We start from the raw sequence: 21,929 nt of genomic DNA, 5'->3' as shown, positions 1-21,929 counted from the left end.
GAATCATATTCACTCCTCTGAAGGCAACTCTGCAGTTACAGAAATGTCCTACTGGGGCTCCTCCTTTGCCTTCTTCAATTTTAAGAATTCTGAGGTCAGGAGAGGTAATAGGGTACATACCTAATTTGTTAATTAAGCAAGGATTCTAGTGATATATCACATACCCAAATCCTGGATTTTCCCTAAAATATGACTATTGGGAATTTGAAAACACGCTGAGCAGTGGTAAAGTACATGACACACTAGAAGCCAAAAATCAGAACCCTACATTTAAAGTTCATAATAAAAGATCCATGCCTAAGTATAACCAATAATATTTGGTTAATTTTAGATATTTTATAGTTTTGCTACCTTTTTAGGAGATTTCAAGTGTTTTATTAAAATCGACCAGAAGTGTGGTATTACCAATATTATTTTGAAACGATTAAAAAATTCCTACTGGTTAAAAAAGGTTTTTTTTAATTGTGCTGAGGCTATGCCATTTTCTGCCTCTCTGAAGAAAGTATGTACCTTTTAGATACGGATTAACAGTAACAAATGGCCATTGAGTACTGTTTTTTCTTTTTTTCATTTACGGAAACTTCTCATCTTCATGAAGACTGGCTACAACAGCTTCTTAAAAAAGATACTTTTTGGCCACCAAACTACCTCTTTGGCATCCAAGGTAATGCAGGAAAACTTTGACCCAAAGTATTCGCATATATTATTTGCATTAAGCATGTCACTTATGAAATGAGAAGTGATCTCAAGGATTTTAGGCTGAATCCTCAACTAAAATTTTATTTCCTTGTGCTGAATAGAACACATACAGATCCATATTAAAAACAGTCATCATATTAGGCAAATTCAATCTGTCAATGTAGTTTTAGTCCAGAACCAAACCAGTGTTAGGAATTACAGAGTTACCAACCAAACTGATTTCCTTTCCTGGTGGTTCTTTGTGTAACAGATGAGAGAAATAAAGTGGCAGAGTACCAGTGAACATTTGGAGAAAATACCTAATTATTTTCTTCCTAACCCAAGTTAGCCACTGAATAGTCATCTCAGAATAGTCATCACTGAATAGTCATCTCATCCCAGTTGGCCCATTAGGTTCCTGTGTGCCTCATCTTCTGTGAGAAAAAAAAACCTTATATCAATCATTCCTTATTTCAGATGTAAGATGCCGGGTGAGTTATTTTCCCCAAATTTCTTAAGCTCATTACTGGAAAAAAATTTCTCAAAACTTTTAGTAATGAATGAGTGTACAAGCAGCAATTGGATATTAATCCCATGGTGCAAGGATTTCCTGCAAAGTACCTTTAATGTGTTTGCATCAGCAGCAAGCATTAGGACATGCTATTTTGGCACCATAAGTTAGGTGTGTAGCACTACACATTACAGACCAAGTCATCCCAACCAATATTTATCCATAAGAACAGATAAACTGAACAAAAACATAGTTCTGATAAAACCTGCATTCACAACCTAATGTAGTTTAAAATAATTTTTTTTCACAATTGAGGGCTGCTATTTAGGATTGTTAATAATAAAAACAGGGATTATATAGAAGATAAAACACTATTTTTTACTGCTATATGTCTTGCTATATAAAACCCTCAACAAGTCAAAATATTTAAAACCAGTGTTTCAAATACCAAAAATCACACCTATGTTACTGTTCAGTAACTCCACTCAAATAAATGTTAGTACTGCATTCTTGAAGGAAAAAAACTGCAGCTGAGGCAAGAGCTCTGAAGTTTGCACTCAGAGAGTTTAAAAGACCCCTACTCTGCAAACTTGAAGACTGCCACTCTGCTTCAATAACTCCAACCTGCCACATTTTACTTCAATAGGTAAAGCACTCTGCTGAGAATATAAAAAGTTATAAAAAGGCAATCATAAAAGATTAAATATTGGTAGGCATGTCAGCTTCCTTTTAATAAAAACAAAAATAGTCAATGTCATCTATTTAAATAAGTATCCTTTGTTATAGAGTGTTCCAGTTATTGAAAAAGGGCCCTTAAAAAACCCAACTGTCTACATCTTTAAACCCTATCCCTCTTACCCCATAATACACATTTGAGGGAAGAGTCATTTAATGTGCAAATTGGCAAAACAAATGTGGAGGACAGGGGACTTCTTGAAATAATGTGCCCAATCAATTCTCGGTTTATTCTTTTCCAAAAAGTAAAATAACCAAAGTCTTAAAAATACACAAAACAGACCTTCATCTTTGCATTCCTTTCTAAATAAACACAAAAAGTATGTACAGCATGTTTAATAATATGCAATATGCAAAAGCTTTGTGTTGCTGTTAGCAACATCTATACCCACCCACCCTCCTTATTCACAAGTGTACCTCTACTAAACACAATTACATCACTAAGCCTGTTAGTTTGAGAGGGTCTTAAATTTGTTAAAACTGGAAAATCTTTGTATAGGGGCTCCATTCATTTGACTCAAGGTTGTAGACTTCCACCGTATTCAGAAATTCATTGCCATCGAATCCTCCCACTGCATAAATGGTGTTCCCTACAGTTGCAATCCCAGCATTGCTCCTTGGTGAAGTCATATTTCCCATCATCTTCCACTCATTTCTAGTTGGATCATACATTTCCACACAACTGATGGCATGAGAACCATCAAAGCCACCACATACAAACAGTTTTCCTAAAAGAGAAATGACATGGGGTAAATCCAGAGACTAAAGTATAATAAGGTAAAACTCCCCTAAATCTGTCTTTTGCTTAAAAATCAGTGGTTTTTAAAATAGAAATGCCTGTTCATTCTGTCAAAAAGAATTTATTAAATGCTACTAATATGGCAAATACTCTCTAAGAGCTGGGAATCAAATCAATAAAAAAACCATTCCCATATGGAACTTAGGCAACTTAAAAGGGGAAGGGAGAGGAAGCAGTAGCAGCATCTAAATAAAGTACAATTTTCACAAAAACTCTGTGGTAGTTACTACTATTATTTCAAAGAAGAAAAGAAGCAGGAAGAAGCTGGTCAATTATCCTACAGATGCAGCTACTAAGTAGCAAACCAGAATAGTTCTGTGCACTGGACTTTGTATCAGCCCAATGTACAGAATTAAGACTCAGATTATAGGAAAGCAGAAAAATATTTTAGGGCTTTCCAACTGTATAAAATGATTTTGGGGCCAGGTGCGGTGGCTCATGCCTATAATCCCAATACTATGGGAGCCCAAGGTGGGAGGACTGCATGAGCCCAGGGGTTCAAGACCAGCCTGGGCAACACAGTGAGACTATGTCTCAATTAAAAAACAAAATAAAATGATTGTGGTACAGAAATTTCTCCTGGAAACAGAGTTATGACTATTTTCAAATAGATAAAATGTTAGCAATAAATACTCTGTAGCTTAGAAAAAATTTTATTACTGATTCTCAAATTCATTATTTTTTCATTTGACCATCACTTAACCAGCTTGCATTCTATGTATCTGTAAACCACACTGACAAGGCTCTAGGCCAATAGGCCGTGTCTACCCTTAAGCTTTCACCAGTTGAGCCGTAGTAAGCCTACTAAAATTCATCCTGGTACCAAAAACAATGCTAACTTTTAAATTATGGTTATATACTTAGACATTAAATAAAAGTCAATAAAATGGATGTGGAAAGAAAGCTATGTCTACATTTAAAAAGTTTAATACTTTGGAAACTTGTTAAAATAGTCTAAAGGTTATATTTCCAATTAGGTATGGAGTAGACAGTTGGAAAAGACTAGGGATTTGCATTTACTTTGTTTTGCAGATCAGATTCTTTAAATTCTGGTTCTCTGGGAAACTCAAAATCCAAGATGATGCAGTATGGATATGTTTTATAGAAGAAAATGACTTGGAAATTCACTCAGTGCACCCATCAAAAGACTGGCAAATTAAGTTATATATCAAGTATTATAAGTCTTTGATTAGCAAATGTATTTCTAAAGGACAAATCACCCTAATCTCCATTGCATCACCAGAGATGACTGCTTCTGAATTCTTAACTGTACAACTATAGTTATCATTGACCTTTTCTCTCAGAGTTTTAGAACAAAGTCTTGCCACTATCTACTCTTCACTTCTCCAAATCTCAACACTCACCATTAAGAACAGCCACTCCAGCTCCTCGTCTAGCCACATTCATGGGTGCAATTAAAGTCCAGGTGTTATTTTCAGGATTGTATCGTTCTACTGTGTTCAGACAATTCCAAGATTCTGCACCTCCGATTATGTACAAATAACCACCAAGTTCACAGACTGCAGACTGGTGTCTCCCTACAAGAAAAGTCAAGTCAAGATTATTGCTACATCTCCCAGACTTTAAGTGTGTACTACACATACTGTTAATTTAAAGGTCTTTAAAAAAAAAAATGAAAAAAGGAAAAAAATCAACTTACGAATGTTAAGAGGAGCACAGCTCGTCCACAACTTTGTTACAGGATCAAATACATCACAATTTTTCAGTCCTTTTTGACCATATGGATCAGAGCCACCAACGATGTATAATTTTCCATCCAGAGCACACACTCCTATGTAAGTATAAAATAAAGTTATATATTGATAATTTATTTATCATATTTAAATACTGGATATCTCAGGAGAAAATTATTACCTGCATTACAACGGTTAGTTCTCAATTCTGGAACAGGAATCCAGTCATCTATGTTTGAATCATACATCTCTCCACAACTCAGGTCATCTGAGTGGCCATTTGATCCACCTACCACATAGAGCTGGCCCTATGCCAAAAGTGAGAGATGAGAATTTCCAATATCCTGAAGTTATGAGGAAAAAGCTAAATATAGGTTGCTCCTGGAACATGATGTGCTTACCATGAGTACAGCCATTTGAAATCGGGCTCTTGGTGTTCTCATGGGAGCAAGAAAGGACCAATGATCTGTATGTGGGTCATAGCATTCGACTGTTCGAAGACATTCCTCTCTGTTATAGCCACCTGGTAAAAAATAAAACCATATAGACTTATGTTTAAAGTATTAAACTGGGCCATGGTTTCTAGTCCTGTAAGTTTAAGAAATCTGCACAATGAGAAAAAGTATTAAAACTTTTTAGGGATGCCTTAGTTGATCTTTTAACTTAAGTGCTTGTAATAGCTAAAAAAATAACATTATCAGTATAAGTAAACTGCTTAAGTCTTGGCTTGAAAATTAGAAAAATTTAGCCACGACATAATTTTTTTTTAAATTAGAGACAGACATTGAACTGAAGGTTAGCCATATTCAATAGTATTGTTATTTCCCTGTCTTACTGGATTGCCATGAAAGATGGCATATTAAACCCTCTTTTGAAAGTTTGCATGTTACAAAAATGCCCATCTACATGCTTAGCCAGTTGACTGCTTCTGTTATGTCACTCATCCTTCTGTTCTTACCTGCAGCTATGAGTTTGCCATTCATCTCTGCTGTTCCTAGACCAGATCGTGCGTACTGCATAGGAGACATGGGCTTTTCGATCAGCTCATCTTGTTGCATCTCAAAGCTTAAACTCTTACTTAGTTTTGGAGTACTTGTTGGTGAGCTCTGTGGGCTGTTTCTCCCATGAAGAAAAATGACACAGAATACACCATCCAGCACAGCCAGGCACAAGTAAGTGTTATCTGTAAGCACAAGAATTCCAGGTTTAAGATGTAATTATTACTTTTGGTTGGTGTATATGATCCTGAATTGGACTCCACAGTCTCCACATCCCAGACTGGAACAATCTGCTCTCATTTTCCAAATTTAATTGCTTCTGAGTTTTTTCCTCGAGTAGTCAATTTAAAAGGTATTAAATTGGCAACACTCCTTCTTAAACATAGGTAAGCTGAAAACAACTGGCAAGTGCCATATACTTACTTGAAGTCTTTTCTGAAGCAACGATTTTCCACTCATGCTTAGGGCTTTGTACTGTAGCATTTGGAGAAGAGAGACATCCAGTTGAACTGCTACTTATCTGCTTATGGCCATTCTCACGTGGTGGCTTTTTCTGCAAAATCAAAAGGTAGCTACAGAAACCTAGCCAAAGACCACATCTGATGTACCTTTGTTCCTGAGCTATTCCACAACACTGAGTATCCTTCACCTATATGACATTTATAGGACACTAACTTTAACTCAAGCCAGCACTTTCCAAATGACACAAATTACTGGCATACTTCCACCTCCACTTAATGATGAGACAACTACACCTAAACAATTACCCTAGGTAAGAAAAAGCTCAATTTTAACAATTTGAAAAACATGTTGCAAATCAAGACCTCAATAGAAGAAAGAAAAAACCAATCTATAATTGATATAAGCTCACAGATTTTTATATTAAGTATAGAATCTTCTAAAAGAATGTTGTAAATTTAAAATAGTATGAATTAACAGAGAATACATTTAACCCACTATTTTCATGAAACTGTCAAACCTAACTAAATCATATGTACAGGTATCCTTCATACAATGCCAGCAAAACGTAAGCAGACATAGATTCATCCGGTTTCTCTGAAAGTACTTTACAGGAAAAAAGTGGCAATTACAAGAAACACTTAAAAGAATATTTCTTTAGGTATTATAGAGTGGTTTTCTAGACAAAATTACATCAAAACACAAGAAACAGTAATCAGAAATGAAACATTACTAAAAACAACCAAATATTCACAAAAGTAGAATATACAGGAACACTAAAGAGGGAGAAATGAACAAAGCTGCCAATATCCAAATAATTGTAAGAGAACTACTTTACACATGTGTTCTCATGTATGAGTTTTCCATGATGGTTTCCTTCCAATTACTTTAGCCTTTGCCACTTCCAAAGGATATGATCTTTTGGAATTGGAAGAGTAAAGACTACTCTGAGAGGAACTGCCAAATGAACAGGTAGCACCTTCAGCTCCTGGCCTAGTTTGCTCATCCCACTTGTGCTGGTCCAGACGGCCAGACCACAAGGATAGGTAAAATTTCTAATGGAAATTTCTGTTGCTAGTGGAAGCAAAAAGCCACATAACAAGTAATAGAGAAAAAGATTTTGGTAGCTACTTGAAGCTATAAGAAAAAGCTATATCAAAAGTTAGGCCTGAGTGTGGTTACAACATACATAGGCTATTCTGAGAAAAGGCAGGGAATATATCATCAATGGTTATCATTAAATTCCACTTAGATGTTTATTATGTACCTAGGTATTACTAGATACTTTATTTACATCATCTTTTTTAGTCCAATGAGGGTGATATTATCTACCCATTTTATAGATAAAAATACTGAAACTCAAGAAGATACGCATTGCCCAAGGCAATACAGCTAAAAGAAAGACTAGGACTTATGAAGATAAACCCCACCCTTTTTATACTATGACAAGTTACGTCATAGTATGAAACAGATTTACACTATGACAGGCTGTTTTCCAGTTTTTCACTGTTACTAAAGTTGTGAATGCATCTGTTCATATCACTTTTATACTATGAATATTAAGAATAAAAAATAAGGTTAGACTTATCTAACCTTATCTATTATTATGAATTACAATGTACATAAAACCTCATCCCAACCTATGGGAAGAAGGGATCCAAATATCACAAATGGATGATGCTTACATTGAGGCTGTATTGGGGTAAGAAAACTGTTCTAATATACAAACTATAATTAAGAGAAAATGACTGTGGAAGAGAAAGGCCCTATAGCAATGCTTCATAACAATGCCTAATAACAAACATAATATAGAAATGCTGGTTAAATCCTTTATATGTAAAGGATATATCCCTAAACCTTATTTTACATGACCTCCCAGAGGATTTGACAGTGTACAGTTTAGTGTACAGTTCTCCTTCAAATTTTCTTCTCCTACCTTAGGCAGCTTTTACAACATGATTAGATTCTTATTGTCCTGTAACTTTTCTAATGGCTTCTTCTCAATGTTCTTTTTCTTTTCTTGAAGTCTAACATGTGTCCCTCTCATCCTCTTCAATTCATGATCTCTATTCATGGCATCACATTCTAATGAGTCACACATGTCAGAATCCCACTTACTCTCAAATTCTTCCTTTTCCCTCATCTTGCTAAGCAATCACTAAGGCCTGCTAAGTCAACCTTTGTTAATATAAATGTCTACTTATAGACATACATAAAAAATCCATCCTTTCTCCTTCATACCCCTAGATTAAGCCCTCATCATTTTTTTAAAACCTGAACTACTACTGGCAATAGTCTATAAACTGGGCTCAAACTTTTATTGATCTTCTGCATCTGGTTATAAAAACAGGAAGGGTCCAAGGCAACAATTTGAGAAAATAAAAAACCAGAAATCAGTTGGAATATCCCAGCCCAGAGACTGCCACCTAATAGTTAGACTGTTCCCCAGTTTTTCACTATTACTAAAGTTGTGAATGCATAACTTTCATATCACTGTAGTCTTACCTAAGGCTTCCCACTGCCTATAGGATAAAGTATAAGCCCCATTCGATACTCTTTGCTATCTAACACTTCTCCCTTTATCTGCTATGCAGACTCCTCTAAATCCTAAGACTGCTCAAAAGTTACCTCTTGTGTGAAATATCCCTGGCTTCTCTCCTGTCTCATTGTGTCCTCCCCTTTAGGCCTTTCATAGCTACCCCTTATAAGCCTGTATTGTTTTGCCCACTCTTAGAAGGTCCTACAAGCAGAAACTGTCTCTTAGACACATTTTTGTGTTGCCATACCGAACTATGGCCTGCCATTTATTGGGCACTCAACCTCTCTGCATGTTGAAAACATACTTTTAAAATGTTAACTCGAAATGTTTAGAGTTAAGGGGGAAAATATCCTCAATATATTCAAAATGTACAAACTAAGTTCTCAACTAATTCAAATTCCAAAACTTTTAGAAAATAAAGATATTCACCCACTATTGCCACAGGACACCAGAGAGCTAACACCTGATAATTTGTAACCATATAGGCTACTACTAAGTCTACCACTTACCCTCTGATTTTTAAAGAAAAGCATTCCTCAGTCTGGGTTGAGTCAACTACTTTATAGCTTGTCCCTCAAAAACATAATTTGAGCTAAAGGCCAAATAAAAAGAGGCAAGAGAAAGGCTGCCAGGATGCTAGAAACCTTCTCTTCTTGATTTGGGTAGTTTTTACACTGGTAGGTTCACTGTGTGGCAATTATGACTTGTGTACTTTTCTGTATTTGTCCATAAACTTAAAAAGTTTAGACCTGAGAAGTTTGTTCTCTAGTAATTGTTGATAATGTGTCTGAATAATTACGTGTTTACCCGTAGGGGAGAAATGAAATTGGATTTTATAAAATGCAAAGTAACTCAATCGGCACAGTGGAACTCTACTATATTTTAATTCATTTTGGTTAAGAAACATCTAGATCAGGTTGTAACATATGATCAACCACTTTTAAACTTATTACATTGTATAGTCCATTACCTATACCATTTCTAATTTCCAGTGAGACAGCTCAGTAGTTAAGGTAACATCCAAAATTTCTTTCATAGCCATCAACAATTTAAGTCCCCCTGCCCCTTTTTTAAAAAAACTGAGTTTATCAGTCATGCCTGCCACAAACAACTACTTTTCATAATCTTCCCAAATAATTTCTATATTGTTCCATCTTATTGGTCTTTACTATTTGTAATTCCTGCTTTATGAGGAAAAAATTTCAATAGGGGGGTTTCCTAATTCGTTAATATCTTTTCATGTGGCAAAAATACTAACTCTAAGATATGCTTGTTTTCTCCCAAAAATGTTTCTGTCCAGTTATACCAATGAAATTGGTCTACTTTCCTTTATTAAAGGAAAATTTAAGTATGCTATCAAATTCTCTAGTCAAATTTTAACCTGAGGTTACCTCAGACTGTGCAATGTGTACCTGCACAAACTGAATGTGGTCATCATCACTGCCAAACACCTCAGCCTGTCCATCTAGTAGGTTCCCATCAAGCAGCTTGTGATCAGCTGAGTAGTACAAGGTTTGAACCTGCAAAACAGCAACAGAACACCCATGTGGCTACGGTCACCATGGCTACTCCACTAGTATGCAGATTACACAAACGCCTCAAGGTAACCTCCAGTGTGCTTCTTGAACTTCTTGACATATTACTCTGGCAGGATCCGGAGGTAAAGAAAAATACATGTCATGGTGGTAAAAATTAAAAAAAAAACAAAAACAAAAAACCAAAATCAAATACAAAATCTTTCAATACTGGCTGAAGAGTCGTTGGCTTGATTGGCTTGAAAGAAATCTTCATTTTTTTCATAGCTTCTATCATATAACAGTAAGAAAAAAAGCACTAGTACAATATATACTCTTAAATAATATACATATTTACAATAAAATACTGAATATAGTTTACACCTTTGCAGATAAGTGGTCTGGTTTGCATAAACATATTTCCTTCCTGTAAGCAATGTCAAGAAAAACAAAGAAAAAACAAATGCAAAATTTCAAGCAAGCTGTAGAGTTATCTCCACTGACAGATGCAAATATATAGCAAATGCATCTGACTTTCAAGTGGGAATCATAGAATTTAAAGATAATCTGTTAGCCCTTTTAGAACATAATGATGACAGTGTTTCTGCAGGCCTAACAGATTTGGTAAGCTCTCAAAGGAACTCTGAAATGTTTAAGTGGAGAGAGAAACTCAAGGTTACTCCACTGCTCCACCTGCGTGTTTTCAATTCCCACCATTTCTCCATCAATTTTGTTTATCTTGTGTATTTTTTTAAAAAGTAGCCCAAGTTAAGTGAGTGACTATATGTATGAACAACACCATTGAAAAACACACAGCTTTAAAGACAAGAATCCTGTAAAGGAGTAAACACCATTAAATCATCATCGTTCTCTGCCCACAGCGGATTTTTCTTAGGAGAACTGGGGCAGGACTGCTGCTTCTTTACGTGTCAATACACTTGAGGTTTCTTCTTGTTTCTTCAGTCTTGGGTATCCTAGTTTTGTTAATAAACCTATGGGGAGATAAATCAATGGGGAGGAACAACCATTAGAAGCTTTTACCTACTTGTCAAATTTAAAGCAAAAACCTGTGAAGAAAAATTAAGAATCTACAGAAAATTTCAGTACCACTTCCCATTTCTAAAGCAAATTACAAGCTACTTTAAAGAAAGTTAACAGCACATAATAAGCAAAGAAATAAAAAAAGAAAAGCAGAAGACCAAACTGAACAGTTCATTCAGCTCACCTGGACACCCCCCCTGTTTCTCAGCTTAGGGGTACCTATAGCAAAATTTAAATTCTTTAGGGTCATGGTTATAAAATAAAAGTGAAAGGGAATCCTTCATGTTATAGCAAAATAATTTTTAAAAGTGGTTGAATCCCATTTACTTTAAAACTAACCTCTTCCATCAGCTCTTCCAGACTGTCTCCATTCTCCCAGATGCTACGCTGCACCCAGTTGATTACCTTTGTATACAATTTGCCATTGCTGGGCAAGCAAACATTATCTTCAAGCATCACCTCCAACTAGAATTGGAAAAAACAATGACATGGATCAGTGTTGGGCTTCTAGTTCTCAGCTTAATTCCCAATTTCATAATAAAGTTGTCACAGATGCACAATTCATTCCATACATTTACTCTAATTTGTAAGGAACCAGTAATCAAAAACAAAGTAAACAAACTGGTAGGTAGAAACTCATTATGCTGATAAGAACAACAGTATAATTTCAATGTACCATTTCATAATCACTACTCACTTGCTTGAAACACAGACCAAGATTCCATGCCTGGAACTAGATAGTATACATCTGTTTATAGAGTTCACTCCTTACCTTTAGCCTTGGAAGCTTAAGAAACTCCTCCTCTTCCGAAATTTGTAACAAATGCTCCTGAATATAAGCATCAACTTTATTCAACAAACGGGAGTCTCCCATACAACTTGCAAAATTTCGGTAAGAGATGCAGCTGGTAACATCCATTCTTGATAGTAAATAATCACCACAAACCTTGGAAAAGAAATATATGAGTGCCAACACTTACATATCTTTTATTCAACAAATATTTAATGTTCAGTGTGGTAAACACTATATGAAGATACAAAGATGAAGCAAAAATCACTGTCTTAATACAACAAATGTAATAGTGGTAATAACATGTATACAAATGATAAACATCAAATTATGCTATACAGATATTTAAGTTTTAGTTTAAGGAGAGATGCAACAAATTGAAATGCTATGTAAGTTCACATAAGTATTTTCAAGTAGAATAATGTGGTAAGGCTTCATGAAACAGTATCTGAACTGGGCTCTACAGGAGAGATGATATTGATATTGAATGCAGACAGAAGTAGAGAAGATGCTGCAAACAATTTAATTTGGTTGGAGAAAAGATAACTAGGAAATAGTTTTGGAAAAACAGCAACTATATTAGGGAAAATCTAGAATACTAAATTCAGGGATACATGCTGTAAATTAAGGAAGGATTTTTGAGCCAAGGAGTGGTATTAGAAGAAGGGCTAGCAAATCAAACTTTTTCTTAAAGGCCCAGATAGTAAAAGCATTTTAGGCTTGTAGACCATACTGTTTGTCACAACTGCTCAATTCTGTCATTGTAGCTGGAAAGCAGCCTAGACCATATGTAAATGAACACACATGGTTGTACTGGAATAAAACTTTATAAAAATAGGCAGCTGGCTGGTAGGCCTTAAGTTTACTGGCCCCCATATATTAGGGGATTAAATGCCTATTTTCCAAAAGTACTTTTTACTATTAAATTCTAGAAGGAATACTTTTAGAGAGCACAGGAAGTTTAGGAGAACACAGAATTGAGGACATAAGTTATGTGATTAACTCTTAAGAAAAACATTTATTTTAATTCATGCTATCAAAGGCTGACATAGCCACCCTACCAGAGAAGACTGCTGAAAGGGTAAGACTTTAGCCCAAGTTATCTGAGAAGTGTGATCTTGCTACATTATTATAGCCAAACAGTTAAAATAACATATTGATTATTCTGAGGGAAAAAAGGGACATTTTCAATTCCTTGAGACTAACAAGATGTTTCATGATAAATTCAGCATTGCAATAACACAAAATAAGACTCCATAAGTGATTTTATTTACTTCTGATACTCTACCTGCTTTACTCGATCCATCTTCAGCTTTTTTGCTGCAGAATAAACATCTTTTACCAATTCCTTATCTGCTTTCAACCTATTAAAAAAAAAGTTATTTATGATACCAAAGCCTTAAAACACACTTAATTTAAATATATGTAGCAAGACTTGGAATTTTCTGAAGATATTCCCTAATTATATGGTTTACTTCAAATGTACTTACTGAGCAGTGTAGGCATAATTCAACAAGACTTCAACAGCTTCTGGATTGAGATCATCAAATTTAACATGAGAAATTCCATGAGGATCACTATCACTATTAAAGATTTCAAATAAATAGGGACTGCAGCAAGCTAGCACTGCTCTGTGTGCTAACATTTCATGGCCACAGACCTGAAATTATGAAGAATTATAATTATAAGTAGTGTGGATTATGTGCTTCTCTAGCTAATTACTACATCAGATTGCTTTATCTTACATTTCTCAGTATTCTTTTAAAAAATCATTTCATTAAATGCCTATGTAAAAGAAAATAAGCAAATCTAAGAACTTATGGCTTTTAGTAATAAAAAATTCTATAAATTTTGAATTAAGTTTTAAATACCTGAAGTCGAACATCACAGAACTGGCCACTTTTCCTCAGGGCATTTAATTTGGCAACAGAAGACTCAATAAAATTTTCATCCTCAAACATCAAATATCCATTGGGAATCATTTTTCCTTATAAATTTGGCTAAATGAAAAGAAAGCCAAGTTATTTTACTTGCAAATAATGGTTTTGAAAATATAATGCTAAAGAGTAATACAGTCTCTTTATTCTCAATTTCCATCCTATAAATGATACATAAAAATTTCATCACACAAAAACATAGCTGAAACAACACCTGTGCTGAATGTCCAAGTCTTTGTTCCCTAATACTTTGGTCATAAGACTTTCAAAAGATTCAAACAGTAGCAGCTATCTCAACAATTTTGGCTGGGTTCCCATGCCTATTAAGCAAATTGATTCTGAAGGGAAGGAAATGAAACTCCATCCTGCCCAAACCCATATAACAAGTAACCTAAAAGCCTGAAAGGGTAAAATAGCCAGTACATATAGGTTTCCTTGGATTTGGGCTCCTGTCATTCCTTTACCCACAAGCGAGAAAAACCATTATTTATCCTAATCTGCCCCTTTTCAGTTTCCTTAAAGGGCCCCCAATTTGCTCCTAGTCTTCAAAATTATATACAGTCAAGATTTATATGCAGAAAATTGCCTAATTTCTTCCTCCCTTGCCATATACACAGACTTAAAAAGTCTGATTAGTCTTGTCACTGTATCTACAAAATGATTTTTATAAATGTTTTGAAACATAAGTGATTAAAAAAGAACTTATATTCTGTTCCTTTCATATATTCTAAATCACTTATCTCATCAGATTATATAAATATAAATGGGAACTTAAAACTTTTTTGCATTTTACCATTACTTATAAACAACTGACTAATGACTACACAAAATGCATAATTAAAAAACAGTAATAGGCCGGGCGCTATGGCTCACACCTGTAATCCCAGCACTTTGGGAGGCCGAGACAGGTGGATCATTTGAGGTCAGGAGTTCAAGACCAGCCTGGCCAACATGGTGAAATCCTGTCTCTACTAAAAATACAAAATTTAGCCAGGCGTGGTGGTGGGCGCCTGTAATCCCAGCTACTTGTGGGGGCTGAGGCAGGAGAATCGCTTGAACTCAGGAGGCAAAGGTTGCAATGAGCCGAGATTGTGCCACTGCACTCCAGCCTGGGCAACAGAGAGACTCCATCTCAAAAAACAAAATAAAGAACAGTAATAGGGAGGCCAAGGCAAGAAGATTGCTTGAGCCCAGGGGTTTGAGACCAGTCTGGGAAACACAGTGAAATCCTCTATCTACAGAAAATGTGAAACCCGTCATGGTGGCGGCACACACCTCTAGTCTCAGTTACTAGGAAGGCTGAGTCAGGAGAATCACTTGAGCCCAGGAGTTCCAGGCTGCAATGAGCTATGATCCCACCACTGCACTCCAGCCTGGGCAACAGAGTGAGAGCCTCTCTCTCTAATTTAAAAAAAAAAAAGGCAGTAAGAAATTTTACTTTGAAGTCAAAATATAGAAAAGAAAAATACGAAAATGTTTTTTATACTCAAATGATTACTGACTTCTCTGCCTTTAAAAAAAAAAGTATGAAAGGTTTACTGTACTCGACATATCGTCTTCAGAAAAACAATATGTCTTAATACTGGACTAGGCAGAGAATATTCACTTACCTACTCTGTTGGTGGCAAATGTATTTCTGGGAACTCTTAAGTAATCCAAGGACAAAGGAGTGTTAAAAGGCGCACTTCGTCAGGGTATGAAGACAGGTGGTTGAAGTGAAGGCAGATGTGTCTTAAGCTCTAATGGTGATTCCAAAACTATCAGGCTTGAAAATGATGTAATCAAGTCCTTAAAAGCTATAGACACGAATTTCTTCTGTGATAATGGTGCATCATAATCTATAACAATGATAAATTTGAGTTATTCAGAATGATCAAAGACTCATTGATCTAGGTAGAGCAGATCATGTAAAACAAGTCCTGATCTTCAAGAGATTTGAGCTAAATGGCAAAAATATTCGCATTACATAAAAAAAGAACACAAATGCAATTCCACATAAACATTTTTCATTTAACTTGTAACAACCCAAGTGATCTAAAAAAAAAAAAAAAAGCCGGTCCTTTCCCAAAGACCGGGGACTAATGACGTGTTTATGAGGTCTAAAAGCACAAGACTTACAGAACAAATGTCAATACTGTTTAACTCTAATATTCTTTACTATTAATTTCCAACTAATATGCCAACATGCGATCTGTTTTGAGCCAGCAAGCAACCTTAGGCATTATTCCCAAGCATATATACTGTGTTACTGTTCCTCAAAATGAACTCTGCACTTCCCAGACTCTGTTAAGTTTGTTCAAGTTCTTCTCTCTACCTGGAAGGCCCTTAACCCAACCTATGCCAGAGGAAATTTTACAGCCATAGAGCCTCTGCCAAATGCTCCCAGTTGGGAAGCAGTTTCTCCTCATGTTCCACATATAGAACCCTCTCTGAGAGGTATTTATGATCTTCCAGCTGGTCTATTTCATGCTGTATTTATATATATACTTGTTTATCTTCCTTGACTCATGGGCAAAGCTTCTGTCTTGTTCATCTTTTGTATCCATCCCATCTCCTTTCTACCAGGACTAGCCTAAAATCTTGAACATAAAGATGAGTAATTTGTTAGAACAAACTAAACAGAAGGGAAAATACTGATGCCTGTGCTTTGTATGATCATTTTTCTCATATACCGTAATAAACTACCAATGGAATCATTCTGGTTCAAACCTAATCTTCAAGGTAATCAGTCCTCCTACCTATTCTCCCTCCCTCGTTTTCACATCATCAATTACTAGTGTCAAATTCAGATGGTACTTATTTTTTAATCACCTGAACTGCTATTACACCACTATCAATTCTGGAAACCAGAACTAAGAAATAACTTACCTGAAATATGTGCAAATATATTCATTTTTATGGATATATTATCTGTCTTATACATCAATACAACAATTCTAAATCTAACAATTATGTCAAAGTGAATAATCACTTACCACGGGACTCCACTGCAGGCTGGTCCAGTTCAAATTCAACAAACCTACTATGTTTAGTTCAACATGTGTCCTAACAGGTTTCTCTGTAACAGGTTTCATTTCAAGGAAACCCAAGAATGCCAATTCAGGTTGGGATTGTTATGAATGCTTACCCCTGCATTAAAACTGTATCACAGCATTAGGTAATATTGATTTCCTCTGCTCTACCTTTTATCTAGGTTAGTTAATTTGGCTTTTCTCAAGAAACTAGTTCTAGCAAATGTTTTCCAAATATACACAATTCTTTGTACACAGAGAGAACACACTACCCTAAAGAAACCTTCAAACATTTTCAGCCAAGACCTGGCTCAAGCTAAGAAAATTTTCATATATATATGATATATACTGGCATGGTCAACTCACAGGCATAGTTGGCAACTCCTAACTTCAGTTTCATAAACTGCTCTTAAAATAAGAGTAAGAGGAAGGAGTCCCCATGCAAATTGTTATATTAAAATGCATCCTCTGAAAAGCCAAAAAGATAATATGAAGGTACTATTTTAAACTTTGACCAGTTTTATTCATTTTTTACTTGTAAACTTGATCTAACCAAAAACAAAAATGGTATCCATTTACTATATTTGACAAATTGAATGTTCTACCTAAAATTTATTTTGGAAAAAAATGGTTAAAATTACCGCAGCCCTTGGAGAAAACACTGGAGAATTTTTGGGGCAATTTGCATCAGACAAATTTGTACAATATTATTATGAGTTTTGTAGTAAAATGAATCCTATATTTAGTACTTGATTTTTATTTATTTTTTACTCTAATTCCATGACAGATTATTAGTACCTCGTTTTTAGTACATCAAGGTCATAATATGAACCTCATCTCTTTAATATCTACTGATCAGAGTACAAAGCTACCTGATTTTAAAAGCCAGCCCAAATCTAGATGACATTTAAGTTAATGCAAACTTATTTTATTTAATTATTGTCCTCATACACTATATTCCTACTTCCCACCCACCTCAAGGATCAGATCAATTTTGGAGGGGATCAGATCAATTCCTGTTGCAAACCATGTTTTTGAAAGTTCACATTTACTTTCATTAAAGTGAGCTAGGGCAAATCAAGAGTTTTAAACTACTCCCCAAACTGACAGGGGATCTTATTTGGTCTATAAAACTCAAGCATGATAACTAGTGGAATTTAAAAAATGGGGAAAATTGTTTTCTTTGAAAATCCAAACCAAAAGCCCAAACATCCCAGAGTCATATAAGAATATAAAACATAGAATTATTTGGTATTTAAAATATACTTTCAACTAAATCTACACCTAGGTCACTATTCTTACACACTGAAAACAAGGATCTAATGCAATATATTCAGATAAATTCAGGATACTTCTATGGCCACTGCAAGGGATATTGAAGACTCATAAATGAGTAATTAAACTGCTTTAATAACACCCAGAAGAAGTTCACAGCCCAGAAAGATTAGCTTAACTGAAATACAATTCAACAGGCCTTATCAAAGTTGTTAAAAAGGCACAATATGTCCTCTGCTAACATTTTTCTCTGGCCTTCAGTAAGAGCAAGATAAAGCAAAAGGCAATCATTTGAGGGCAGTCAGCTCCCACCAAGTAGCCATCAACTGCAATTTTAAAGGAAAGACTTTATAATACAAAGTAAATCAACAAATCTTTTTAAAACCAGAAGTTACAGCTTTCCAATGTAACCTCTAAAACCACCATCACTCACCATCCATGTATATGAAAACTCACTGAACTCATTCATTCCATCCAATGCTCATAGTTTTGTAATTCTTTCACAACAACACAAACATATTTGCACCAAATGTGAAGGCACAAACTGAAATGGAATGCTCGTATCATAACACAATAAAAGTTAACTCAGTTCTCTAACCTTGAACACTTCACAGGGCAGTCAGAAAGATAAAACAAGCTATGAAAATAGCTTGAACAGAAAGGAAAAAAGGTATTAGCAAATATATTCCAGAAATGGCAGCTATTTCAGTTTCAACAGATTGTAGATTTGCAGGATGCATATGGTCATAGTGGGCAACGAAGTAAGAAAGCCTAATTCCAAGGTTTAAACAATGCTAAGCATGGAAAGCAGATGAAGGATTTAAACAAGGAGGCATAGGGCATCCTAGCAGAAATGTTGGGGATGGTCTAGAGGAATGAGTAAAGCATGGAAACAGGGCAGTTAAGATTCTGTACACCCGTGCTCCTTTAAGGCAGTGAGGACTTAAGATATTTTATTTTAGATATGTGGCATCCTTATTAAAATCAATTATCAAAATTAAGATATGTGGTATCCTTATTAAAATCAGTTACCAAAAAGCGTAACACAAAGTCGTTTATAGTTTGCTACATGGAGAAGGGAAGGAAAGGAAGAATTTGGTTTGAGACGTTCTAATGCTGAGGTATCTGCATGTTAATAACAAAAATATAATAGTATGATGTTAAGTATAGGTTCAGAAACATTTACAAGATATACAACTTGTAGTTTACAAGTGTGTATTTTCTGTTGTTCTAACAAAAACCCAGAAATCACTCTCTTACAATACTTCAATTTACACACACACACTAGAACATGACATGGTGGGAAGACCCCCAACCTTTAAGAATTCCTATTTGCAGGATTTGACTATACAATCGCACTGCTAAAAAGTGGATGAAATGACTTACTTAGAGTTACTTCATCTTAATATCAATTATTAAGATACTTCCTTAACAGGAAAGCATATTTAAAAACGTATTTGCAAAACTACATTTAATTACCATCTAACAAATCCTTCAAGCAAGAAAAACAAAATCCCACCTTCCAAAACCAAGTAGCCAAAAAGACTAATTTAAAACTAAGACTAAAACCTGAAATGTTTTGTCTTGGGGGGAAAGCTAGAAAATCAACTACAAATTATTGGCTATAGAAATTAGTATCTATCAGTTAACTAGAGATTTCATTTATTAGGAAAACACAGGAAAACCATTCCAGGGCTCTCTTTGGTCAGTAGCTCAAGTTCCGTTTACCTCTGGCTACCAAATTATGGACTTGATAAGTAGCCTGCCAGCTGGCATTAAATGATACTAGTCTCAATCCAATTCTAAAGTCCGTGTTTACCTCACGTCCAGACTTAACCAATACAACTACTCCTTCAGTATCTTTAAGACAGAAGTGTCAGCAGGCTTTAGCCTAAAAGTAATCATCAGTATTTTGTTTTTCCTAAATCAATCACTGGTGCTAGAATTATTAAAAGAAAGCATGGCCTGTGGCACTCTAGTCTATGCTGTACTTATTCATCTGTTAAGAGTGGTACTAGGCTTCCAGAGTTGTCATCTATTAGTAGACAGAAGATCACAACACACTCAACGAATAGCTTGACGCCAAGGTGTTCTAAAGCTCCATCACTGCAACAGACATGAACAAAATGCGCCCTCTTGGACATCTGCATTTCTCCTTGAAATGTCAGCTGCCTCAAACCAATAGATACGTCCACTACGGACCGGGGCGGGGGGCGGGGGAAGTAAATGTAGTTCTCAACTAGTGGTTCAATTTACCCTAGGTTCAACCCTCAGCCTGATACCTTCCTATCTATCATCAAGAGCTTATAATCAGAGACACTTAACCAAAAGCGTGGAGGGACGGAAAAAGAGCAAATCTTGCCACTTATTTCTTTCATAAAAAAGAAAAAGCGTCCCAGGCCTTCCTCCGCGCGCGGTCAGGCCCGCGCCCACTCCGAAGGCTGCTAGGCGAGGCCCCCAGCGCCCGCACACCCCCGCCCGGGATTGGCCAGCCCTGCAGTCACTCAGTACCGACACGTCAGGGCAGCCGCTCCCTCCCTCCTCCCGCCCCCTTCTCCCCGCGCTTGGCAAGAAAAGCGGGCAACGTGGAGCGGGAACAAAGGACCCCGCGGCCCACGGCGATCGGGGACTCCGTGCCACCCTACTCCAGGCCCGGGGCTGGCTGCCCGCCCACACGCGCCAAGTCCCGGGAGCTCTTCCAGAAGAGAATCCCACACCCCAGGCAAACCCAAGGAGAGGCGTCCGCTTCTGACAGCAAGAACGGGGAGTCCCGCGCCCTCCTTCCGGCTGGTCATCCCCTCCCGGCGGCGCCCTAACCAGGCCCCCCAAAACCCTTCGAGCAAAAAACTCTCGTTCCTCCCAGCCTGCCTCCCCCGCGCCAGTGCAGAAAAGGGGTTCGAGCCTCCGCGCTCTCCGAGGCGGCCAGCGCCCGCTCTCGGCCGCCAACGCGACTCGGCAACCATGGCAGCGCTGGAGCGCCGGCCCAGCGCGGCGCGGGCTTCACGTCCCAGAGGGCGGCGGCGGCGGCCGCCGCCGCTTGGGGCTGCCTCCTCTGATGAGGACACCGCTTCCGCGCCTCCTACCCTCTTCCCATCCGCCGGCGCCATCCCCTCATCTCGGATTCTAGCCGCGCCCTGTCCCTCATCTGCAGTTCGTAGAACCAGCGCGTATTACCTGGTTCATCTCTGAAGAGATGGAAACATTCATCTCTAGAGCTTCGATGGGAAGCAGGAGGAAGCGGGCGGGAATCAGCCCAACGGAAGGCGCCAGGAGGCGGCGGAAGGGGGGAGCGGTCAAGTAGAAGGACAAGGGTCCAGTCCGTGGAGACTGAGAGGAGTGGGGAGCGCCACCGAGAACTCGCGGGAACTCGCTCGCTCGCCGACACAGCCGCGCCGAAGCAGCAGGCGCAGAAACTGCGCTCAGCAGCTCTGAGCGACCGACCTCCACGCGCGACCGGGAGACACTGCCTCTGCCGCCGCCGACCGCTCGCGCCGCACCCCCTTGCACGTCACCACGTGCGCCGCCGCCGCCAACCCCTCCCAGCCCGCTTCCGTCTCGAATCCATCTGCAAATCACAGGCGAGCCCCATAAAGATCCCGCTCTAGGCCCCGCCCCCGCCCGCGGCCCCGCCCACATCCCGCCCCGCCCTCCTCCCTCTTCGACTGGGGTTCCTTCTTTCTCGGTGCAACTAGGTCAGCGCAAGGTGATCTGAGGAGATAGGCGGCGCTCGGGGGGCGCCCTCGTTCTTTATCGCGCGTTTGTCCCTCCCTCCGTTTCTTGCCCCACACCCTCACTTCGTCCAGTGCGTTGCCTGTCCCGGAACTGGTTCCCTCCAGCCGCCCTCACCTGTTCTGACTTCCCCTCGAGGCACAATAGCCTGAAAGATCAGACGTGGGAGATTAGATTGCTCGGCGTCAGACCTACTTCTAGGCAACCCCCCTAGACTGC

The 21,929-nt window shown here is 37.7% G+C and overlaps 1 protein-coding gene across 1 annotated transcript; it reads right to left on the bottom strand.

Moving 5' to 3' along the window:
• Positions 1-757: 757 nt before the first annotated feature.
• On the bottom strand, positions 758-21,254 carry IVNS1ABP (influenza virus NS1A binding protein). The gene is made up of 15 exons (XM_050765700.1): positions 21,156-21,254; positions 15,306-15,533; positions 13,630-13,758; positions 13,249-13,418; positions 13,047-13,122; positions 11,741-11,914; positions 11,308-11,433; positions 9,826-9,933; positions 5,839-5,968; positions 5,376-5,600; positions 4,819-4,940; positions 4,599-4,725; positions 4,384-4,515; positions 4,088-4,261; positions 758-2,652 (listed from the first exon to the last, which is right to left on the bottom strand). The coding sequence occupies exons 3-15, from the start codon at positions 13,738-13,740 to the stop codon at positions 2,399-2,401; spliced, it is 1,929 nt and encodes a 642-aa protein (XP_050621657.1). The 5' UTR covers positions 13,741-13,758; positions 15,306-15,533; positions 21,156-21,254; the 3' UTR covers positions 758-2,398.
• Positions 21,255-21,929: the final 675 nt, after the last annotated feature.

Source organism: Macaca thibetana, chromosome 1, assembly GCF_024542745.1.
Source record: "Macaca thibetana thibetana isolate TM-01 chromosome 1, ASM2454274v1, whole genome shotgun sequence".
NCBI classification, from domain to species: Eukaryota; Metazoa; Chordata; class Mammalia; order Primates; family Cercopithecidae; genus Macaca; species Macaca thibetana.
The sequence above is the reverse complement of the archived record's forward strand: the minus strand, read 5'-3'. Positions and strand labels throughout refer to the sequence as shown.

Coding starts and splice junctions, on each gene's coding strand:
- IVNS1ABP (XM_050765700.1), bottom strand. CDS start 13,740: ATGATTCCCAATGGATATTTGATGTTTGAGGATGAAAATTTTATTGAG. Junction 9,934..11,307: donor TGGAAGAGCTGATGGAAGAG/GTTAGTTTTAAA, acceptor GCTGTTTTGCAG/GTTCAAACCTTGTACTACTC. Junction 4,516..4,598: donor AACTAACCGTTGTAATGCAG/GTAATAATTTTC, acceptor ATACTTACATAG/GAGTGTGTGCTCTGGATGGA.